Source organism: Rhinatrema bivittatum, chromosome 18 (assembly GCF_901001135.1).
Source record: "Rhinatrema bivittatum chromosome 18, aRhiBiv1.1, whole genome shotgun sequence".
NCBI classification, from domain to species: domain Eukaryota; kingdom Metazoa; phylum Chordata; class Amphibia; order Gymnophiona; family Rhinatrematidae; genus Rhinatrema; species Rhinatrema bivittatum.
The window spans coordinates 43346379-43368159 of NC_042632.1; the positions used below are offsets into that span (position 1 = coordinate 43346379).

General features: G+C 40.1%; 1 protein-coding gene across 1 annotated transcript in view; it reads left to right on the forward strand.

The window, feature by feature from the left end:
• Positions 1-21781, forward strand: part of LOC115079701 (A disintegrin and metalloproteinase with thrombospondin motifs 2-like) — a 292174-nt gene that overhangs the window by 199119 nt on the left and 71274 nt on the right. The window contains 2 exon segments of the mRNA XM_029583448.1: positions 4118-4323; positions 21685-21768. Coding sequence (XP_029439308.1) covers positions 4118-4323; positions 21685-21768 — 290 coding nt within the window.

A 21781-nucleotide genomic window follows, 5' to 3' on the forward strand; every position in this document is an offset into this window, starting at 1 on the left:
ATCTTCTTTTGGAACGATGGTATATAAAACGCCTAAATAAACTAGCTTTTGAGAGCTGATACTCCCTCCCTTGGGTTCAAACAGAAAACTTCTTCCTATAGAATTTCATTCCTGAAGCAATGTCAGTTCTGTTTCATCTGAAAATTGAGTAAAATGTGGCGTTGTAGAATATTTGATTCATGATTATTTGTTTCTTTTCGGGATTGGCTTGTAGGTTGTTGTGCTGCTGGTTTCAGTCTCTTCTCCTTTATTGAAGTATTTTTATTTTTATTATTATTTTTTTACATTATTTGTTAGATTTATCTATTTGAAATTTTGTCTGGTTTTCTTTTTTTTTTTTCTGTCATACCTAGCTTTGTAAGAATGTTTTGTAGTATTCAAATGCAAATTGTAATAAGTATAAAACTAAAATGAAATGATCTATTTGGCCACTAGAGATCTGATGATTAAGGAGAATGACCCCAGAGGCAACTGAGTGTTTATAGATGCTCTTTGATAATCGGATAAGTACTGGTATATCATGTACTGTATCCACAATGGTTCCTCTGATTTCAAAATTGAAAATTTCCCAATTTTAAACATTTTTTTTTTTTACTCTGAGTAAAGCATGGATGCTTTCATTGTCTGCATTCTCAGAAAATTGGAAATGAATCAGAGTGCCATGGGAGGGGAAAAAAAAAGATATTTTCCTGTACTTTGCACTGATGATTTGTGTGTATAACTTCATGTAAAAATATACATGCATTCTTTTTTAACACATGGTTTCAAACATGTACTAATTCATCCCTTTTGTGTGTGTTTATAATTTCATGAAGCTATGATGAAAATGTGCACAAACAATGCATTTAGCTTGGCCAGCACTTGCTTGAAATGTCCCATGGGTGACCATGTTATGATTAATGCGAACACCATATTTTTGACAGACTGCAGTAGGTTATTTGTGCACATATATAATAATCTTTTTAGGCAAGACGAGAAGGTAGGCAGATGTTTAACAAGGAAGGTGTTATTGAGCACTAATCAAAGAAACTCATATTTATTATTAAAGCCTGAAGAGTTGTGAATATACCACCAAGTGACAGGAGACATAAATGTGATTTTCTTCTTCAAGAGATCATGCATGTGATGAGAGGAAAGTGACATGTTGACAGGGTCCCTTGAGTTATCTTTCAGCTGTAGTTGCTATTTTCTTTGGCTTATAGCAAACTCCTACAGTATCTAATTAGAAACACATTTGGATGGGGCTTTTTAAACCTTCAGCGGCAAAGAGCACTGGCTAGATTATTATTTGCAATAAATTATATTTTCATGTTTTAAACAGTCAAGGGTGGTAGGAATTCACATCCCATGATGCATATGCATTTCAAACAATTTGACAAAATCGTAGTAACAGAGAGGTTCATACTCAAAAGCCATTTAGACAGTTAGCTCAAAATTTAGCATATTCTGTGGAACAATGCGATCCCAGCCGCTTCCGGCGTTACTCTGTTAATAACCCTGGAAGCATACATGTACGCTGCAGAATAGCTGCCAGCGTCATTACCTAAGTAACGCTGGAAGGGGCCAGGATCGTATGGCTCTGCAATTCCGGCATAAGAAATGGCCCTGATTAAGGTGGGTGGAGAGGTGGGAGGGCTTCAAGTGCCAGCGTGGGGAATGGGTTGATGAGGTTTTCTTTTATATTTGGCGTGGGGGGGGGGGGGGGGGGAGGAAGTGGGAGGTCCGGGCCCAGTGCCGCGGTTTACTTTTTATTTTAAACCTTATGAATGGGTTGGGAGAGGGTTCTGGGTCAGCGTATGGGTGATACTTGGGGGGGGGTGGTGTGGGGGGGGGGGGGGGGGTGGGGGGGGAGAGGGGATGAATCTGGCCGGGAGGCCCGAGATTTCATTTTATTTATTTTAGCAAGGAGTTCTAGTTACCCAGATTTTTTCCAAAGATATCTGGGTAAGTAGCAAGTTATCTGGCCTTGTGTGGCCAAATAACTTTAAGCCTAATCAGCCTTATTTAAATGCTGGCCAATTAGCCCTAACGTTACCTGGCTATATGTAGCCAGATAAATTTATGGTAGTATATTCAGCAGGACATTTACTCTGCTGAAAATATGGGACAAGTTATCCGGCGAACTTTAACTTGTCCGCTACCCGACCTAATGAATATGGACCTTAGATTAAATGATGGCAGATAAAGATCCAAATGGTCCATCTAATTAGCCCAGCAAAATGTTTAGGGTTGTAACTGCCACTTTGTGCAGGTTACCCCCCATGCAGAAATGTTACATCTAAAGTTGCCATAGGTTACCCCATTTCCATCCCCTAGCCACTAAGAATCCTCTGTGTTTATCCCACGCCCTTTTGAACGTCACACATTCCATGCACCCACAGCCATTTCTGTGAAGAAACACCTCCTATATTAAAATGTGAAAGTCCACCATATTTGTTAATCCTCATTCCTTACATTTTATATTGATTTAAACTGATGCTCTCCTTATTCTTCCTCTACTCCATTCTCAGGACTTTGTCGGACAGTGTCTGTACTTACATCAGCAAAATGAAAACCTCTGACCCTATTAAAGAGGCAAACAGCCAAAGTGAATAAAATCCCAAGGCAACAGGCCATGCTGTGTATCTAAAAACATATGAGATCATTGTGGGTGTAAAATCTCCAGGCCCATTGCATCAGTGGGTAGGAATACAGTAGATTGCGCTGTGACAGGATGAGCTGGTGTGAGTCAGCAAGAGTGGTCTGAAGCCAGGGCAGAAAGAGCCTTGGGGAGGAGGGTCTGTATTATTGGTGAATACACATCCTAGCATGGGATAAGAAGAAATAGAGCAAGCACATATACCAAGAATCTGATTCTGCAGTCAGTTCTGGTGTAGGTCTGCATTTCATGACTTACTGAGATATCACATTTATTGCATAGTGAAAAATGAAGCGGTGCAAACGATATGTATGATTGCAGGTCATTCACAATAAACTTACTTTTGCCGCCCAAATGTTCTCTGCATCTGGGACTTCTTGAGGTTAGAGTAAAAGGTTTCCTCCGTGCACTGGATGCTAGCTGGGAGGAAATACAGTGAGAATGATACATGGTAATGCATTTAAATCGGTTGAATATATAAAAGACTTCTTAAAGACTTAAAGACTCCTTAAAGACTTCTTAAAGACTCCTTAAAGACTTCTTAAAGACTCCTTAAAGACTTCTTAAAGACTTCTTCTCTGATTCATCTGTCTTCCTTAACTCATGGATTTCTCGCATACTTTGCACATCAACATGGTCTGTGTACCCTCAAATCTCAATTTAGTCTACCCTTTAATTTTTTTCTAGATATTTATTCTCGCTATAATCATGCCGAGCATTCACCTACGTCCTGTTGACGAGTTACTATTATTATTATTATTATTATTATTATCTATGTAATATTTAATTTAATTTATTATTAATATCCATATGTTATAGGTTATATGCTAAATGCAATATGTTATACGTTATATGTTAAGAAACGCTGTTCCATGTAACGCCTTTTGTGCGAAAGTTTTGTTATATGTAAACCGACCTGATTCGATACTTGTATTGAGAATGTCGGTATATAAAAATCCGAAATAAATAAATAAATAAATAAATATATGTATGATGGAAATGCAAATTATAGGTTTGTTTTGTTGTTGTTGTTGTTGTTTATAAACTTTTCACAGTGATCACTAAAAAAGGGAAACTGGTCCCTTCAATACAACCTTTTATTCTGTTGGCATATTTATTAGAATATGAGGAAATATTGAGGAAATTCATGCCATGCTGTGCAATTCAATACAATAGAATTCATTGTAAGAGATTTCCACCATAATAACATTCGCACATAGCATCTCTGTTCTAGGTTTTATTAGTTGAGCTTTGTTTGTAAAAATGGTAGAAAGGACTCTTGAAAATTCCTGGGAGTCGCTTGTTACTCTTTGTTATCGTAATATAATTTGTCTCATCAAGTGGGGGGAAAACATTTGGTAAGCACCCCTTGATAAAAAAAAAAATTGGTATTGCTTCATTGTTCATGATTTATTCTTGGTGTTATCTAAGGCAACATATTTTAATGACTTAATAGTCTATTCATAATTTGAATTTTAGGGACTCCCCCTGACGGTCTGGAATTCATAGACAGCATGATCAATATCCTCGATGACCAAATGAATAGCACAAGAAGAAGACGACATCGGAGGCACGCTAGTGACGATGATTACAACATCGAAGTTCTCCTTGGGGTAGATGACTCAGTCGTACAGTTCCATGGGAAAGAACATGTACAGAAGTACCTTTTGACCCTGATGAACATTGTGAGTGGTTTTTGGCCATTGTTTTGTTTCATGAGTTCATAGTTACTCCTTGTATTGCTAAAGAGAAAAATGTATATTATTCACACTAAAGGTGGCCCTTGGCTTTTGTGATCCAAAAAAAAAATGTTCTGAAATCACAAAGTGAAGGCCAAAAACATAAGCAAATGTATGCATCCATATGCCAATGTATATAAAGTAGTAACTAGTTCATACAGTACTATTCATAACTAAGAAATAACTGTAATGAATTACATTAACAGATGACAGTTAATCTCTTCAAGGTTAAAGAAAGCTAGCACGAGAGCAGATGGTTTGTTACAGTTTGACGTTAATAGAAGCCAAATACACTAGGTGAAGTCTGAAACAATATGGTAAACAGATGCCAAAACTGAATAATCAGATCTTTGTGCAGCATATACTTTCTGAAAGCAATGTGGCATAATTTAGCGGAGAAACTGCTGTCTTCATACTTTGCATGTCTTCAAAGAAGGCCATTTTTCATAATTCTTGAGTGGTGAAGTCATAAGTTAAGGAAATATCTCCCTCGGAAGAAAATCATGAGAAAAAAAACCTACTGATTCTTGTGTGCTGGAATGTCTATTGGTGGGTTTTTAGCTTCTTATATACTGAATAATGCCAGATTCCTTACATCCCTGAGTCCGGAGTATGTATATCTAGATGTGAGATATATATACAGTATAAATAAATTAGGGATGTGTATTTGTTTTCATTTTGGAAGTTCATGTGCAAAAATGTTGTTTTCCATATGTAAACTACCAAAATATGAAATTAAATTAAAAATCATGCCAAAAAAAGCCATAACAAATAAAAAACCTAAAATATAAACCCTAATATAATCACTCTGAACACAAGGCTGAACATGTTTGCATGTGAGTAGCTCAACGGATAAACTCAATCTCCGTGTCAGTGAACTGTAAGTGCAAAGATCCCGATATTCAGCTTCATTTGTCCGGCTAAGTTCAAACTTAGCCGGACAAATGGCAGGATTTGAAAGTCCCCTCTGGCTGACCACCTCAGAATTATCTGGCTAAGTATTCCAGGGGCAGAAAGGGGATATTTTTAAAGGGGAAGATTAGTATGTGTAAAAGCTGAACTTCTGAATATCAGCCTTTTAGTGGTCCAAGGTTTAGGCTGTTTACCTGGAATTTAGGAGTTCAATTCCACCTCTTTGAAAAATCATTCACTGACATTTAGAATCTTCACCTCTGATCTCCTCCCAGGCACCAGACGGGTTTTATTTGTTTGATATTCATGACAAGGCTGCTTTTATGCGTCTGGAGCCATTCACAAAATCTGGTCTTCTATATTGTTAGTGCTCTGTGTCAGAATGGACACTTGATTTACACGGCTCAGTAATGGCATGTGGTCCTTAGAACATTTCTGTGGTAAAGTTCTAGTGTTAACATGGTTGTAATTTTTCACAGGCCATTTAAATCATACAACTGGTATATTATAGTAACTCAAACCATAATACTATGGTTATGCATAGCCTTTACTGTAGTGGGTTCTTCAGGGTAAGTTTTAGTAGCACAAATTCCAAGCATAAAATGTAACAAATATAGCTTAGCAGTCAGTGTGCACAAGTGGATAATATGTAGAAATCCTCTGCTCAGTGTGCAGTGGTGGCCAAAAAAGCAAATATTAGGAAAGGAATGAAAAATGTTATCCTGCCTCTATATCGCTTCATGGTGAGGCCATGCTTTTGTTTTATGCAATTCTGGTCACTGCATCTCAAAGGTATAGCAAAATTAGAAAAGGTAAACAGCAGGGCAACCAAAATAATAAAGGGATTGGATTAATTGGTGGAAAGGCTGATGAAACTAGGGGTGTACAGCTTGTAGAAGAGACGGCTGAGGAGAGATAGGATAGAGGTCTATAAAATAATGAGTGGAGAGCAACAAGTAAACGTTAGTCGGTTGTTTCTTCTTTCAAAAAGTACAAAAACTAGAGGACACACACAATGAAGTTACTAAATTGTACATTTAAAACAAATAGAAAATAATTTTTTTACTCAGTGCATGATCAGATTAAATGCTGGAATTTGTTGCCGGAGGATGTGGTAAAAGATGCTAGTGTAGCTGAGTTTAAAAAAAGAATTGGACAAATTCCTGGAGGAAAAGTCCATAAACCATTACTTTTTTCCCCATTTTATTTTTATTAAGTTTAAAGAATATAGATAGCAATGCAGCATATCAATGAAATACAAAGTGGCAGGATTAATCTAAATACATAGAGGAAATACATTTCCAGGAAAAAGAAAATCTTTTACTCACAACCCCATCACTTCTTTTTACTATGAAATCAGGGGAGGAGAGACAAAACAAATATTACCTGTGCATACTTAAAGAACAGAGAAAGGTATCAGGACATCCATTCAATATACTTCAACTGTCCATTTAGCTAACATTTTGCGGTAAATGTGAGTCAAGGAAAAAACGTAGTTGTGAAGGCTCAAAAAACACATATCTGTTATTTTGAAAGTTTAGAACGCATTTACATGGATAACGCATTATCATATTAGCTCCTAACTGACATGCTTCTGGGCCCATCTAAAGACATTTCTTGCGACGTTGCTGAGTAGTCCTGGCAATATCTGGATACAACCATACTTTCTGTGCCAGAAACAATTTTCCACAATTCCGAAGAAATAATTTCAACACAGACTCGCGGTCAGAAGGAAAAATAAATGTCATAAGCAAAGTTCCACGATATTCCACATTCTCTGTATCAGAAGATTCTAATACTGCTGACAAGTTACTTATATGAGCACCTGCTTCTCCATTTTCCTGTACCACATTAGTAAGTTCATCTTTCTTCTTTACCGGAACTATAAAATATATCCTGGATAATGGAGGAAAAGATTCTTCTGGAAACCACAGGACCTCCTGTAAATACCTCTTAAAAACATTGCAAGGTGTTGTAAATTTAATACAGGGAAAGTTCAAAGCTCTTAAATTTAAAGCTCTAATAGCATTTTCCATATTTTCCATCTTTTTTACATTAACTAAATCTGATTGCACCAGTTCATTCTGAACCAATTACTAAGATGAAGTTGTGGAAATCCACATTTTATCCCTGGGATAAGCAGCATGGAATGTATCTACCCCTTAGGATCCTGCCGGGTACTTGTGATCTGGCTTGGTCACTGTTGGAAACAGGATACCGGGCTTGATGGACCTTTGATCTGACGCAGTATGGCAAGTCTTATGTTCTTAGATATGTTCATTCATTTTTATGTTTTTGATCCTGAAGTTTCCTCGGATTTCCAGTTCACTGAGAACCAGGGTTGGGATCTGGAACCATCAGCCTTCATTTGCAGCTACCTGGGGATTTTTTTCTCCTATTTTGTATGTCCCTCCCAACTTTAGCCCTGCCATTGCAGCGAGTCCTCAGTTGGGAATCATGAACCAGGACTCCTTCCAGAAGCCTGCAGTCATGGGCTCTGACCATCAGGTGTCATCACTATAGCCCCCTGCCCCCCCCCTGGGGACTATGAATGCTTCCCCTGCAGCATCCCCAGTTCTGGCTGACCTGGGAAGTAGACGACCTAAGCCAGAATTTGAACTCTGTCCCCTCTGTATGGCAGTGCACATCACTGAGCCACCAGTCCAGCCCACATCTATTTATTTTATCCCGGTTCAGTATGCGCAGAATTTTATAAGAAATCATGTTCAGGGGTAATGCATTCCTTCTTCCAAGGATTTATTTGAATTTCAAACCTAATGCAACATGAGATATTGAGAATTGCCCATGGTGACAGCAGATGTCTGTGGTGGAAATGGGGCTTGGAATTCAGATACCCTGGTTCCCAGCCTACAAGTAGGTCACCCCCTATCCCTAATAAATAACACCTCTGTGCTCTGTACAGTATGGAAGGACACAGACCGTAAGATCACATTACATTAGAAAGGTGGTAGGAATTCCTTAGGTATACGTAACACCCCCTTCTATACTAAGAGTAATTATGAAAAGCTGAGCTCAGACTAATTCTTTTAGGTGCCATCTTCAGGCAATAGGGTGAATATTGCTCAATCTCAAAATGCTTCTTGACTTTTCAAATCTTACATTTCTGGCCTACAGCAGAATTTGAAAATAACTTTATTCAGTTATTTACTGCATGACTTACGGCTACTCTGAAAGTCACAGCAAAAACTGTTAAGATAAAAGTAGAGGAACTCAGTTTGAGAAGAGCAATTTAATTTGTCAAAGGAGAATGATCTCAGAGGCTTCTAAGTGTTTTTTTAGATGCTATTTGGTGATTTTTGAGTGTATCTTGGTTTAGTTTAGAGGGCTTGGGATATCATCTTCCCTACTGTGCCTCTTACAATACAATCCTTTAACCTTAGTGATATTCGCAGGGGCCCAAGGTAATGTACTCATAATCTGAGTATACATTTATCTGGAATTCAAGATTTTCTGATATCAGAGTTGATATATTCACTAAAAATCCAGTATCACAAGAAGTTGTGTAATATTACTTTGGAATCCAGTGACAAATCTTATGGGCATCAAGGGGGTGTGTCTACAGCTGAATCTAATAGAGCCCCCCTTTATCCATAGGTCAAAAGTCAGTTTTGCAGCGCCCTTGGGGCATTTGTCTCTGCATGAAATGAAGGGGATTTCAGTTCAGAAGAATGAAGAACATTCTCTGCTTTGCTCTTTGTGATATGCAAAAACCAAGAAAGTCTTTCCATCCAGCTTCCCAGTTCTGTTCATATCTTTCCCTGGAATTTAAGCGATAGGAATAATGTAGTTCTATGGAACTCACTGCACTTAAGTATTTAATGTTGTTGTAAACCTAAAGAGGAGAATAATGTTAAAACACAGCAGTTTTCATTTCTGGACCTGCAATGTATTATGTGCCAAAAATGTTGATATTGAAAATTTGTTTTAGAAATTCATATTGCAAGTACTTTCATTAGCACAAGATAAGATCTAGTGCTCATATTAGTCAGTGTAAGCCTTTCCTAAAATATTATATGGAGGAATGTAATTATGTCACTCTGTTACCTACAAGTCTGCTGTCTGCTTAATATTGCCACTCCTTTGCATTTTTCAGGTTTTTAGTGTTTAATACCCCAGATCTACAGCCGCAGACTATGTCCAAATAAAAATCTTTGGCTATGCAAACACTATTATATGGTTTACAGATGCCCACATTAATCTGGGGAAGAGGAGTATAGGAATATTCATTCCTTAAACAAATGTATAAGATATAACTTTATTTAAAAAATGCAATTACTTAAAAATGCTATTACTTAAAGCCATCATCCTTAAAGTTTACAGAGGATGAATTCTACAGGTTCTATGCTTCAGTAGCATCAGATGACAGAACCTCATGAGAAAGAGAGAGATTTTGAGGAAAACTTTCAAAGGCATTTTTGCAGATTAAGTAGCATTATTCCCATAGAAATGGTCCTCTAGAAAACCTTGCAACTGATATGTGCATAAAATTATGCACATGCACACTGTGTCTACTTTCATGTGCATAGGGAAGAGGCATTCCTGGGGGCGGAGTTGAGCAGGGTTGGGAGTTAGGCATATCTAATTTTAAAGAGCATGCACTTAAATTCCTTTAGCAAAACTATGCACCCCTGCACAATAGCAGCCGTACCGTAACTTTGTGCGTGGTTTTGCTGGAATAATTTACAAAGTGGACCTATGCACGTAAATCATTTTCAAAATTGGTGCAACTCATGCACATATTTGTATTTTTTTATGAATGCACTGAATTTTTATTTGCTGCTTTGAGATCTATGGTAGGAAAGCGAGTTATCAAATATAGTAAATAAATATTTGCCAGATAACTTGTGCATGATGTTACAAAATTTACCCCCTTTCTGTTCCACATTAGAAGAGAGCAAAGGATCGTTCTTCTCTGACCATTTCAAGGAAATCTGCAAAACAAGCCTCCCTGAGATCATTTAAATAAAAGTGGACAATTGAACAGTGCATGTTTCATGTCAGCAGAAACTAATTAAAAACAGAATGTAGGAAGAATATTGTTTATTCTAGAATTACACACTGACGTGTACAGAATGCCACAAAAGAAATTTAGGATTCAACGTTTTCACAGGAATGTTTTTTTTCAATCACTTCATCCCATTCTGTAGATTCTCTAATTTGTAACCGAGCAAATTGTAAGCATGAGTTTAGCTCTGTTTTTCTTGTCTGTTTGTTTCATGGCATCACTTTTAAGCATTAGTGCATTGTTTTTGTTTTCACCTTCTCCTCTCGCCCCCTCCCTTTCAAAGGGTGCTTCTTTGCAGGCTTAGAATGAAACATAGGAACTTAGAAAAGAGTTCAGTAGATATGGATCGCTTGGGTCACTGTGCTGCCATAGGTCTTACTTGATCTGTGGACTTCTTTTTTTGTGTCTGCCCCATGCGTGCTTTTATTCTGTCGGTATTTTCTCTCCCAGCAGCTCTGCTAGAAGCCTATTCCGGGGGTCCACCAACATAGCCATGAACAAGTAGTTTTTTCATGTTCCTTTTTTAACCTCCCTCCTGGGAAGATCCTTTGAAAGTATAGTGCATTTTGCATGCAGTGTTGCTGCAATTAGGTACTAATTTCCGTGAGTGGCGCAGCCTCTAAGAACTTGATGTGACCATGAATATTGATAGGTAATTGTAACAATTTGTTTTTATTTGCATAAGAATTCTGACCTGCACTGGCTGCTTCGGTGAGAAAATCTATTTTTTTTGGGGGGGTATTAGGAAATGTAAAAATTAAAAAAAAAAACAAAACAAAACACCAACAACAATGAAAAATCCCTTTATTTTACTGCAGTTTCTGAAGACTTCCTGTTTTCCTTATTAATATTCTCAAAGCACCATTCCTTCATGTCGTTAGAGCAATGTTTCTGCAAAACATCTTTAGAGGTATGGATTGATTTCTGTGTCCTAAAATGTTCTGATTAAACAAAGAAAAAGGATTTAAAAAGAACAAAATTAGCAGGCTACTGTTTAACTTGCTTGCTCAGTATAGCTGCCAAAAGTTCCTAATGTATCTGCTCTGAGAGGTTTGTAATCCTAGCCCGTGGCTGCAAAAAAAGGTATCCTTATTAACCTTACTTTCTGAAGGGAAATGAGGCTTATGAGATCGCTGTGTCTATCCGCTCACATCTTCAAATTTTTGTTTGATGTCCCGTGCATACCACATCTTCAGGACATTTTCGGGGAGGACATGAGGAGGTGCATCCACACCTATCAAGCGGGCTATGCAGGTACACATCCCAAAAAGTAGTCTTCTTCAGTTCTAGGGTGGAAATCCTTGTTTAACAGGATATCACTTAGCCAAAGTATGTGTGTCCTTTAACCTGGTCTCTGTGCTGGTGGATGCAGTGAGGAGATCTTTAGGGCAGAGAATTTTTATTTCTTTGCATAGGCATGAATTATGTTGGAAGCGCAGGTCATTCTCATGATCTTTGTTCTCTAATTTCACATTTCATTGCTCTCTCTTTAACAATTAGAGATGTGAATCGTGTCCTCGATCGTCTTAACGATCGATTTCGGCTGGGAGGGGGAGGGAATCGTATTGTTGCCATTTGGGTGTTTGAAGTATCGTGAAAATCGTGAGCCGGCACACTAAAACCCCCTAAAACCCACCCCTGACCCTTTAAATTAAATCCCCCACCCACCCGAACCCCCCCAAATGCCTTAAATTACCTGGGGGTCCAGCGGCGGTCCGGAATGGCAGCGGTCTGGAACGGCCTCCTGCAATTGAATTGTGTTGTCTTCAGCCGGCGCCATTTTTCAAAATGGCGGTGCAAAATGGCGGCGGCCATAGACCAACACGATTCGACTGCAGGAGGTCATTCCGGACCCCCGCTGGACTTTTGGCAAGTCTTGTGGGGGTCAGGAGGCCCCCCCCAAGCTGGCCAAAAGTCCCTGGGGGTCCAGCGGGGGTCCGGAAAATGATCTCCTGCCGCGAATCGTTTTCCGTACGGAAAATGGCGCCGGCAGGAGATCGACTGCAGGAGGTCGTTCAGCGGGGGTTCCGGACCGCCGCTGAACGACGGGTGGGGGATTTAATTTAAAGGGTCGGGGGTGGGTTTTAGGGGGTTTTAGTGTGCCGGTTTTCCTGCCCTCCCCCTTCCCCCGATTTACGATTTTTTGACGATAAATCGGGGGAATTGGTATTGTATCGTGGCCCTAAAGATTTTTGACGATTTAAAATATATCGGACGATATTTTAAATCGTCAAAAAACGATTCACATCCCTATTAACAATTGCTTGTGTAATAATCAGTGATCCCTAGATTGGGGGGGAGGGGAGAAGCATTTGTTGATGTTTTAGGTTAAAAATAAAGGTTCTTATTCTAAGGGGTAGATTTTCAAAGCAGCGTGCGTGCGACCATGTGCGCGGTTCCCGGCGCGCGCACATGGACGCAGCGATTTTATAACACGCACGCGTGGCCGCGCGCATGTTATAAAATATGATTCCCGCACGCACATGCGCGCCCTATTTTAATATGGGCAAGCACGTGTGCGAGCGGGCGGCGTCTCATGTGTGCAGGGGGGGATTAAAAAAAAATACGCACAGCGACGTGACAAGGCCTTTCCCAGTTCCCTCCCAGTCCGCTCCAATTAAGGAGGGAACTTTACTATCCTCCTACCTAGCCTCCTTCCCGACCCCTAAACCCACCCTAACTCCTTTCTGATAGGCCATAGAAAGAGAAAAAACTGTACATATAGGAGAGAGAAGAGGGACATGATACTAAGATTGCAACTCAGACTTACAATGTAATACTGTGATTGAAAGGCAATTGTTTGCCAAAAGAATTGACATTATCCTATGGCACCTAAGAATATAGTCTTTCTGAGATAGTCTTATCATAGACTACAAATGTAACAATCTGCTTTGAAGTCCCAAAGAGCAGAATATAAATCAAATAAATAAGATGTCTCCATAGTAGCCATGTTGGTCTGGGAACAAACAGGAATCTTTGTAGGATTATTCAGTCATCAGAAAAAATGCTGTAAAGCATGAACTTTTGAGACCATATTTATTTATTTATTATATATAACTTTTCTATACCGAAGTTCAAATAACAGAGTTAATTATCACTCCGGTTTACATTGCAACCATAAAAAAACATAATTTTATTTATTTATTTAACATCTCTTTTATGCCGATATCCGTTCGCACATCGCATTGGTTCACAATAAACAAAAACTTTTGGGCGGGGCCCTTACATAAAACCATAAAAAACCATATGGGTCCTTTCTTCAGATGTTTTTAAATAGAGGCTCCTATATCTTCTTAAACAAAACAAAAAAAAGTCTCCCCTGCACACAGCTACGTTTAGGAGTCTACTTTTTTTTTTTTTTTAACTAGGTGCCTAAATTTAGGTGTCTTAAAGTGGGTGGGATTAGGGGCAGAGCCAGATCATGTGACTAAAGTTAGGTGCTCAGCATTGATTTCCATCCCTGGTTGCCTAACTTAGGACAAGCAATAGCTGCTCTAAATTTAGGAGCCTCACTTTTAGGGGCCTAAGGGTTAGTTAGGCACCTACTTGCGACCCTAAACTTAGGAAGCTAAGATCAGCTGAAAACAGACATTGAGAGACCCAATGATCTTTGAATATCAGCCTCATAATGTTTAATAGAATTATATAATTTTACATCTGTTGATCATTAGGGGAAAAAAAACCCCTTTTAGAAAGGCTATTGGCACACCAGCCCTCACTGTATAAAGAAAGTTTCCTGAATCTACCTATCAGCAAAACAGCTGTGAACTGATGACAGATATCCATGAACATGTTAAATGGTTAAAATTGATAATTTTTTAAAAATGATAAATGTATCCCCACAGGTCTAATCTGGAGTTACAAGTAAAATTTGAAGATTTTAATAAGTGAGAAAGAGGCTTCCACTTTAAAAAAAAACCAAAAAAAAAACCTAAACAAATGAACCTTTTAAAGACGAGCACAATAGACATTGATCTGAAGATCTGACAGAAAGTAATGATAAGTTCTGTAGTTGCTCGCCAGCACATCTGCTGTATGCAGTGGTTCTCATTTTCTTCAAACAGTCGACTTGGAACATGTTATTTGCACTGTGCATACTGTACACATGTGTAGTAGCATGCCCACAATGGGCTCGTACTGCAAAAGTATTCTTGGGAGGCTTTTGAAGGTTGTAATATTCTTCATTGTGTCAATCAAAGAACTTCTCTGTCTAGATATTGTTTATGCGAGTTTTCAAAGCCTTATAGATCCATTTTGCAGATGTGTCTGCAGCAGTACAGAGAGTGTTTCACAAAGGAATAAAGCAAATAAAAATTGTTACGCTGGTACTTGTGTCTTTAAGCACCATCTAGAATGAGTACCGACATTGTGTTGTTTCCCTAGCGGTTCTGAGCACAGCTTTGTGGAAGGTTAGAAGAACCAAAAAGAAGGAAAAGAATGAATGGTATCTATTGGAAAAAATAGTTGCCCTGTGAGCTCCTTTAATTGGGTCCATGGTTGTTGTTGTTCTGCCTCGCTCTCTCTCTTATCTGAAACTAGACGGAACCAATTCCTGTGAGCTCTTCTTTTGTAAAATCCTGAGAACGGCACTAGAAAGGAACTTCTAATGGTAAACTCCTCTCTCCATGTGCCTCTCATTTCGCAGCATTTAATTTTTAAGTGCAGCACCGAGAGAGCAGATGTCACTGCAGGCGGTTCAGAAAATCAACAGAGCTGAGCTGAAGCTGATCACTATACCAAATATTGAGCATTTACAGTATGCACATCACACGTGGGTATCAGAGAATCTGTTAACTATATAGTAGTCTTGAAGTCTTAAATGGCTCAAATTATTCTACAATAGGGGTGGAAAGCCTTGAAATCTTTTGTGCCTGTTTCGTTTTCATTCCATGGGAGGGGAATTTCAGGTCCACCCCTGGATTGTTGTTTTTAATTTTGGTGAGCCATTTTTGTTTATAAAAAAAAAATAAATATATATATATATATATATATATAATTCCCCTCCCATGGAATGAAAATGAAATATATATATATATAAATCAGAGCCCCTCCCTAGTACTCACCACAAACACCCAGTGGTCTAGTAGGGGCCTGGGAGCATGTTCCCAATCCCAGGCCAGTGGCTGCCCTCATTCAAAATGGTGCTGGCCGCCCTTTGCCCTTAACTTGACAGGGGCTACTGGTGCTATTCGGTTGTCATGTGGTAGGGGCAAGGGATAGGCTGCACCATTTTTCAAAATGGCTCCAGCTGCCGTTTGCCCCTAACATGTGACAAGGGCTGCCTATGGTATTAGGGGCATAGGCGGGACATGGCCATTCTGGGATTTTAACCTGAAATCTGCATGCGCACACTATAAATTTGTGTTCACATGTATGTGCAGCCAGGATATTGTATACTATGCATGCATGTGCACGTGTATGTTATAAAATGGACATCTCTAGATGCAAGCCGGTATATGCACACACGTGTACCTGTGCACTAGTATTAGTTACCGTCATGCACAAAATACCCCTTTCCTAAAAAAAAAAAAAAAAAAAAAAGGGATTAAAAAACGTACTTGCTCAGCAAGGTCTTTCACCTACTGTGGCCGATGCAATATAGCGTGCTCAGCTGAGCGCACTGTATAACCCGCACTCCGATGTGGGTTAAATAGGTGCTAATCCACCCCCTAATGTAATAGGGGGATTAGCGCCTATTTAACCTGCGTTGGACGCAGAGTGAATGAGATAGCGCTCATCAGATGCAAATGCATGTGACTGAGCCTATTATTCATTCACTCCGCATGCAAAAAAATTAAATGTGCGTCTCAGACGCACATTTATCGCTCAGCTATTAACGCCTGCCTGGAGCCATCGTTAATAGCTGAGCGCAGGTAAAAGAAGTACAGTAAAGCAGAAAAAACTGATTTTCTGTACTTCTTTTTTTAAGTAAAAAAAAAAAACCCAACTCAGCAGACCGCCGAGTTATGAAGACCGACGCCAGTAAACTCGGCGTCGGTCTTCATAGCCGGCAGCTGCGGGGCGGGGTCGCGCACGCGACCCTAGCGCTTCCTTGCTAGCACGACCCCCTAATTTGGATATTGCATGGCGCCCCCCCCCCCTTGCGGGCGCCATGCGCACGTTAGGAAAGCGGGCGCTGACTTTTCAGCGCCCGCTTTCCGCGATTTTATATTGCATCGGGCCTGACTGTGAGGTACATCGGTTACTGTGCGGTTACAGCATTTCCCCGCAAGCAAGGACTTTGTCCTCTCTCTTGGGGTTGTACTCTCTGTCCCCACCCCTTTCTCCCACCTGATGCCATACCCACACTTCCCTGGTGTGGGCTAGCGGGGAGTCGCACAGCCTGCCTGGCGTGGAGGGGCAAACAGAAGATTCATGCAGCTGCGGCATGGAGCACCTCCCCCGCTTCCCCCACATGGCCTGTGAAAATCAGCTGGGTACGTAGGTGCCTTGCTAGAGGTGGCGTGTCTGCACATGGTGCGATGCCATGCTTTTAGCTGTAGATGCTACAACATCAGGGTACAAAAAAAATCCTTTTCACTCTCAGTTCAGCTTCCCCCCCCCCCCCCCCCCCCCCCACACACACACTTTTTCTCTTTGTTATTCTGTACATTAGTTATTGTGCTGCTGTTCTGCAGTCTGCACACTTCATATTGTTCTAAAGTCTTTACCTCTCCAAAGTCTGCTTTGACTCCATGAATAGCACATGAAAAGAAAAACCTTCAGAACAATGCCTTTATCCAGGGAAAATGCCCAGCTCTTGCTCTGCTCCGTTCTTACTTTGCAAAGAGCTTAACAAAAAATGTTGTTGAAAAACAGACATTTCCATTTCCCTGTTACCTACTTGTATTCTGTAACAAAGAACCTCAGAATGGTTCATGCCTAATCTCGCAAATTAAAAAGGGAGAGCGAATAGCTTCCCCGGGCATGGCCTTTGGGTTATTATATGTTCCATTTGCTCGGTTTGTTCTCATTAGCATCTCGGCTTCCCACTCTGGAACGCTTCTCTGCGTTGTGTATATTTGTGGCAGCAGCTCAAGTCTCTGTAACCAGAATCCTGTCCCAAACTGTTCCCAGTAAAATAAATAACTACTCTCTCTGATTCTTTGCCTGGGTTATCGCATCCTTAACATCTTATCAATATCCGGGACAGCAGCAATACTTCATGCTTTAAAAGGCAGGAGCTGAAACAATTACTTTATCCACGATGGAAAAGTCCAATCAGGAAGGAAGGAAGAGAAGCTCTTTAAAGTGAGCTGCAGAAAAATGAATTTTCTTGCACTTTTTTTTTTTTTTTTTAACTTCATCCGTTCCCTTTATAAGAATGCGTAGGTGTTCTGAAGATGTATCCAATCTAATTCTTTAAAGTTTAAGTTGTTTAGCCTGGTCATTTTTACTGCTATGAGTTTGTTCTGTCCTCCTCTGCGGAGCTACTTGCTGTGTGGATACCAAATATCCCGTTATGTGAACTCATGATGGCAGGTGCTAAGAGCACTCATAATTAAGTTTCACGATCATTTTCATTTTCTCTGAAAGTGAGGTGAAGGACATGCAGAAGAGAAAACAGATTAATTTAACCATAAAATAAATGAGAGAATAAATAGTGAGGAACAATCTGAATTGATCCAAAGCTTCTTTTTTCCACAAAATTATAAAAAGAAAATCTTTCTTTACTTGAATTGTGACTCCCCCCTTCCCCAGTGACCACCAATGGGTACTAACAAGGGAATACTGACATTCATGTGCTGTTCAAAACCCGTGTACGTCAGTCATTTGTTTCTTCTGATGCAACAGATTTCTGTCACAGAATTGCGTGGCAGTGCATTTACTCACCCATGCAGTAGATAAGCTGTCTCAGGTTATAGCTTTTGAAAGGAATTTGCTGAAACCATGTTTTCAACATAAATTGAAGGATTTTACATGTTTAGATGTTTCACATAAACCATTACTGCCACTGAGCCTTTTTACGATGCCAATGGTTTTCATTGAAATAAAGGTTAACAAACAATATTGATGATTCCTTGTTATTGTACTAACTTAATACATTTCTTCACTAGTTTTCAGGAGCTAATACTCCCTTTTATTCTGAAAGATAACAACCCAAAGATAGGAATAAATACAATTTTCTTTCCTTGTGGAGAAAGATAAACAGTGGTGATGCAAGGATCTATGCGGGGACCAGTGTTGTCCAAAAAGGTCATAAATGATAGAAACATAGAAATGACGGCAGAAGAAGACCAAATGGCCCATCCAGTCTGCCCAGCAAGCTTCCACACTTTTTTTTTCTCTCTCTCTCACACTTATCTGTTACTCTTGGTCTTTAGTAACATTTTGGTTCTATTTCCCTTCCACTCCCGCCATTAATGTAACCTTTTCATTCTATTTCCCTTCCACCCCCGCCATTAATGTAGAGAGCAGTGCTTGACTGCTTCTAAGTGAAGTATCTAGCTTAATTGGTTAGGAGTAGTAACTGCCACAATAAGCAAGCTATTCCCACGTTTATTTGTTTACTCAGCCTGTGCAATTCAGTCATCGTTGGTTGTTATATGAATATAAATACGCTTTTCTTCATTTCTCCCTGCCATTGAAGCAGAGAGCTTCTCTGGATATGTATTGAAAGTGAAGTATCAGGCTTAATTGATTCGGGTAGTAACCACCGTAGCAAGCAAGCTACACCCATGCTTATTTGTTTACCCAGACTGTGGAATTCAGTCCTTGTTGGTTGTTGTCAGAATATAAAAATCATCTTTTCTTCATTCCCCCTGCCATTGAAGCAGAGAGCAACATTGGATATGCATTGAAAGTGAAGCATCAGGCTTGTTTGGTTTGGGGTAGTAACCGCCGTAACAAGCAAGCTACTCCTCACAGTTTTTGTGAATGCAAATCCTTTTTTTCACATTTCCTCTTGCCTTTGAAGCATAGAGCATTGTCGGAGTCGCATCTACCGTGTGTATGTCTATTGAATAAGGGTATTATCTCCAGGTAGTAGCAGTCTTTCCCGAAAGCCTCCCTCTCTTCCTTCACATCCTCTACACTTTAATGATCCACAGTGTTTATCCCACGCCCCTTTGAAGTCCTTCACAGTTTTAGTCTTCACCACTTCCTCCGGAAGGGCGTTCCAGGCATCCACCACCCTCTCCGTGAAGAAATACTTCCTGACATTGGTTCTGAGTCTTCCTCCTTGGAGCTTTAAATCGTGACCCCTGGTTCTGCTGATTTTTTTCCAACGGAAAAGGTTTGTCGTTGTCTTTGGATCATTAAAACCTTTCAAGTATCTGAAAGTCTGTATCATAATCACCTCTGTTCCTCCTTTCCTCCAGGGTGTACATATTTAGATTCTTCAATCTCTCCTCTTAAGTCATTCAATGAAAACCATCCACCTTTTTGGTCGCCCTTTTCTGGACCACCTCCATCCTATCTCTGTCCCTTCGGAGATATGGTCTCCAGAACTGAGCACAGTACTCCAGGTGCGGCCTCACCAAGGCCCTGTACAAGGGGATAATCACTTCCCTTTTTTTACTCGATATTCCTCTCTCTATGCAGCCCAGCATTATTCTGGCTTTAGCTATCGCCTTGTCACATTGTTTCCCCGACTTCAGATCGTTTGATACTATCACCCCAAGGTCTCTCTCCTGCTGTAGAAAATAAATAAGCAGTGAGGTGGCAAATTCTGCAAATGATTCGAAATTACAGTAAATAATACCCCTGTTCATGGGGTACATCGATTGAGGGATCTTATAAAAGTTGTTGCAAGTAATGAAATGGCAAATGTGTTTCAAAATGAATATGCATAAAATAAATCCATAAGGAGGGGAAATTCAAATTTCCCTTGCATGATAATTTGACTACCACTCAGTAAAAAGAACTTGGCGACATCTTGGATGGCACTTTAAAAACATGACAGTCAGTAATTAGGGCCGGTTCTTTCATTATGTGCCAAAAATTTGAGAGGCATCATAAACCTCCAGGAGCTGTGTACCCACTTTTGAGGCATAGCACCTCAAAATTAGAGAAGGGAATGGACAACTCGATGTAGATAGGAGGGTGGAGATGGAGAGAAAATTGGGTGGGGCTGGGTAAGCTATGGAAAGAGGGTGCTGGGCAGGTGAGGGTAGGGTGAAGTAGAGAGAGAGGATTCTGGTCATGTAGTGGATAGAGAGAGAGAATGCTGGGCACTGCCGAAAGGGGGCAAAGCATTGGGGTGATTCTTCTGTGCTGAGCAGGGAGTGAAGGGTGATGCTGGGAGGGAGAAGAGATACTGGAAGAGGGGGATAGAGAGAAGGGATTTTAGGCATAGTGGACAGAGGCAAAAGGGTGAGAGAAGAGCCACTGATGGGCAGATGTGTAAGTGGAAGGTTTGCCTAGGGTGCCTAATACCCTTGCCCTGTCTCTGTTCATAATGTTAATGGAATACTAGGAATTAAGGGGGGGGGGGGCTGTTGCCAGGATGGTCTAGGACTCCGTAATGAGCCAAAAGGTAAATCTCCTCAAAATCTCCTCAAAATCAAGATCTCCTCAAAAACATATGCAACATTCAGGGATGTTGCATATGTTTTTGAGGAGATCTTGTTTGCTTGATCAAGGTGTCTTTAAATATGTTCCCTACTCTCTCCCATTGCATATTCTTCTTTTACATCAAAAGTTTTAGCTTAAACTACTGCTGCTATTGATTTTGGGATACAGAAAGAATCTGGAAATCAGCCTTTCTTGTCTCGTGCAAATCCTTAGCCTGGTTCACACGACACTCCTACAAGAATCATAGCAGGGGTTTTATCACATATCCTCACTGCTAGCTTTCATGCATTATCCTTCAGGCTGACAGGTTTGTATTACACTGCAGGAGTCTGAGGCTATTCCCTCCTACCTTTTTCATATTCTAGTTCATCTCAGTATTAGTATGCTAATGTTCTCTTCCTCTTCAAGCTGGGGGCGGTGAAGGAGTTCACACACAAGTCAGCATGTCACCCTGGGATGAGGGCAGCCCTAAATCATGGCTGCTGGAAATTGGAAGAGTATAAGAGGAGATAGACTACTGCATATACCCTGTTTCTGATAAACTTCCTCTAAGCACCTGTTGTATGCCACTGTAAGAGAGAGGATGCTGGCCTAGACAGATCTGTGTACTGACCCAATTTGTTACTGCTTTTGCCTATTACTTCTGGGTCTGCCCCCTTTGAGTCTGATACTATGAACTTCCTTTACATTGGCAACTCTTAGGTTCTTATGGGTAGGAATCAGAGGCTCATCTTCTTTTATAGTCTATCCATGAATAATCCATTTACTTCTCATATTCATATGGTTATTCACATGGTTAGTATGGGACTATTAATGTTGCCTCTCTAATCATGCCAACTAACATTGTTTTGCAGGTCAATGAAATATACCATGATGACTCCTTGGGTGCCCACATCAATGTTGTCTTAGTGAGGATTATTATGCTGAGCTACGGAAAAGTAAGTAGTAAGC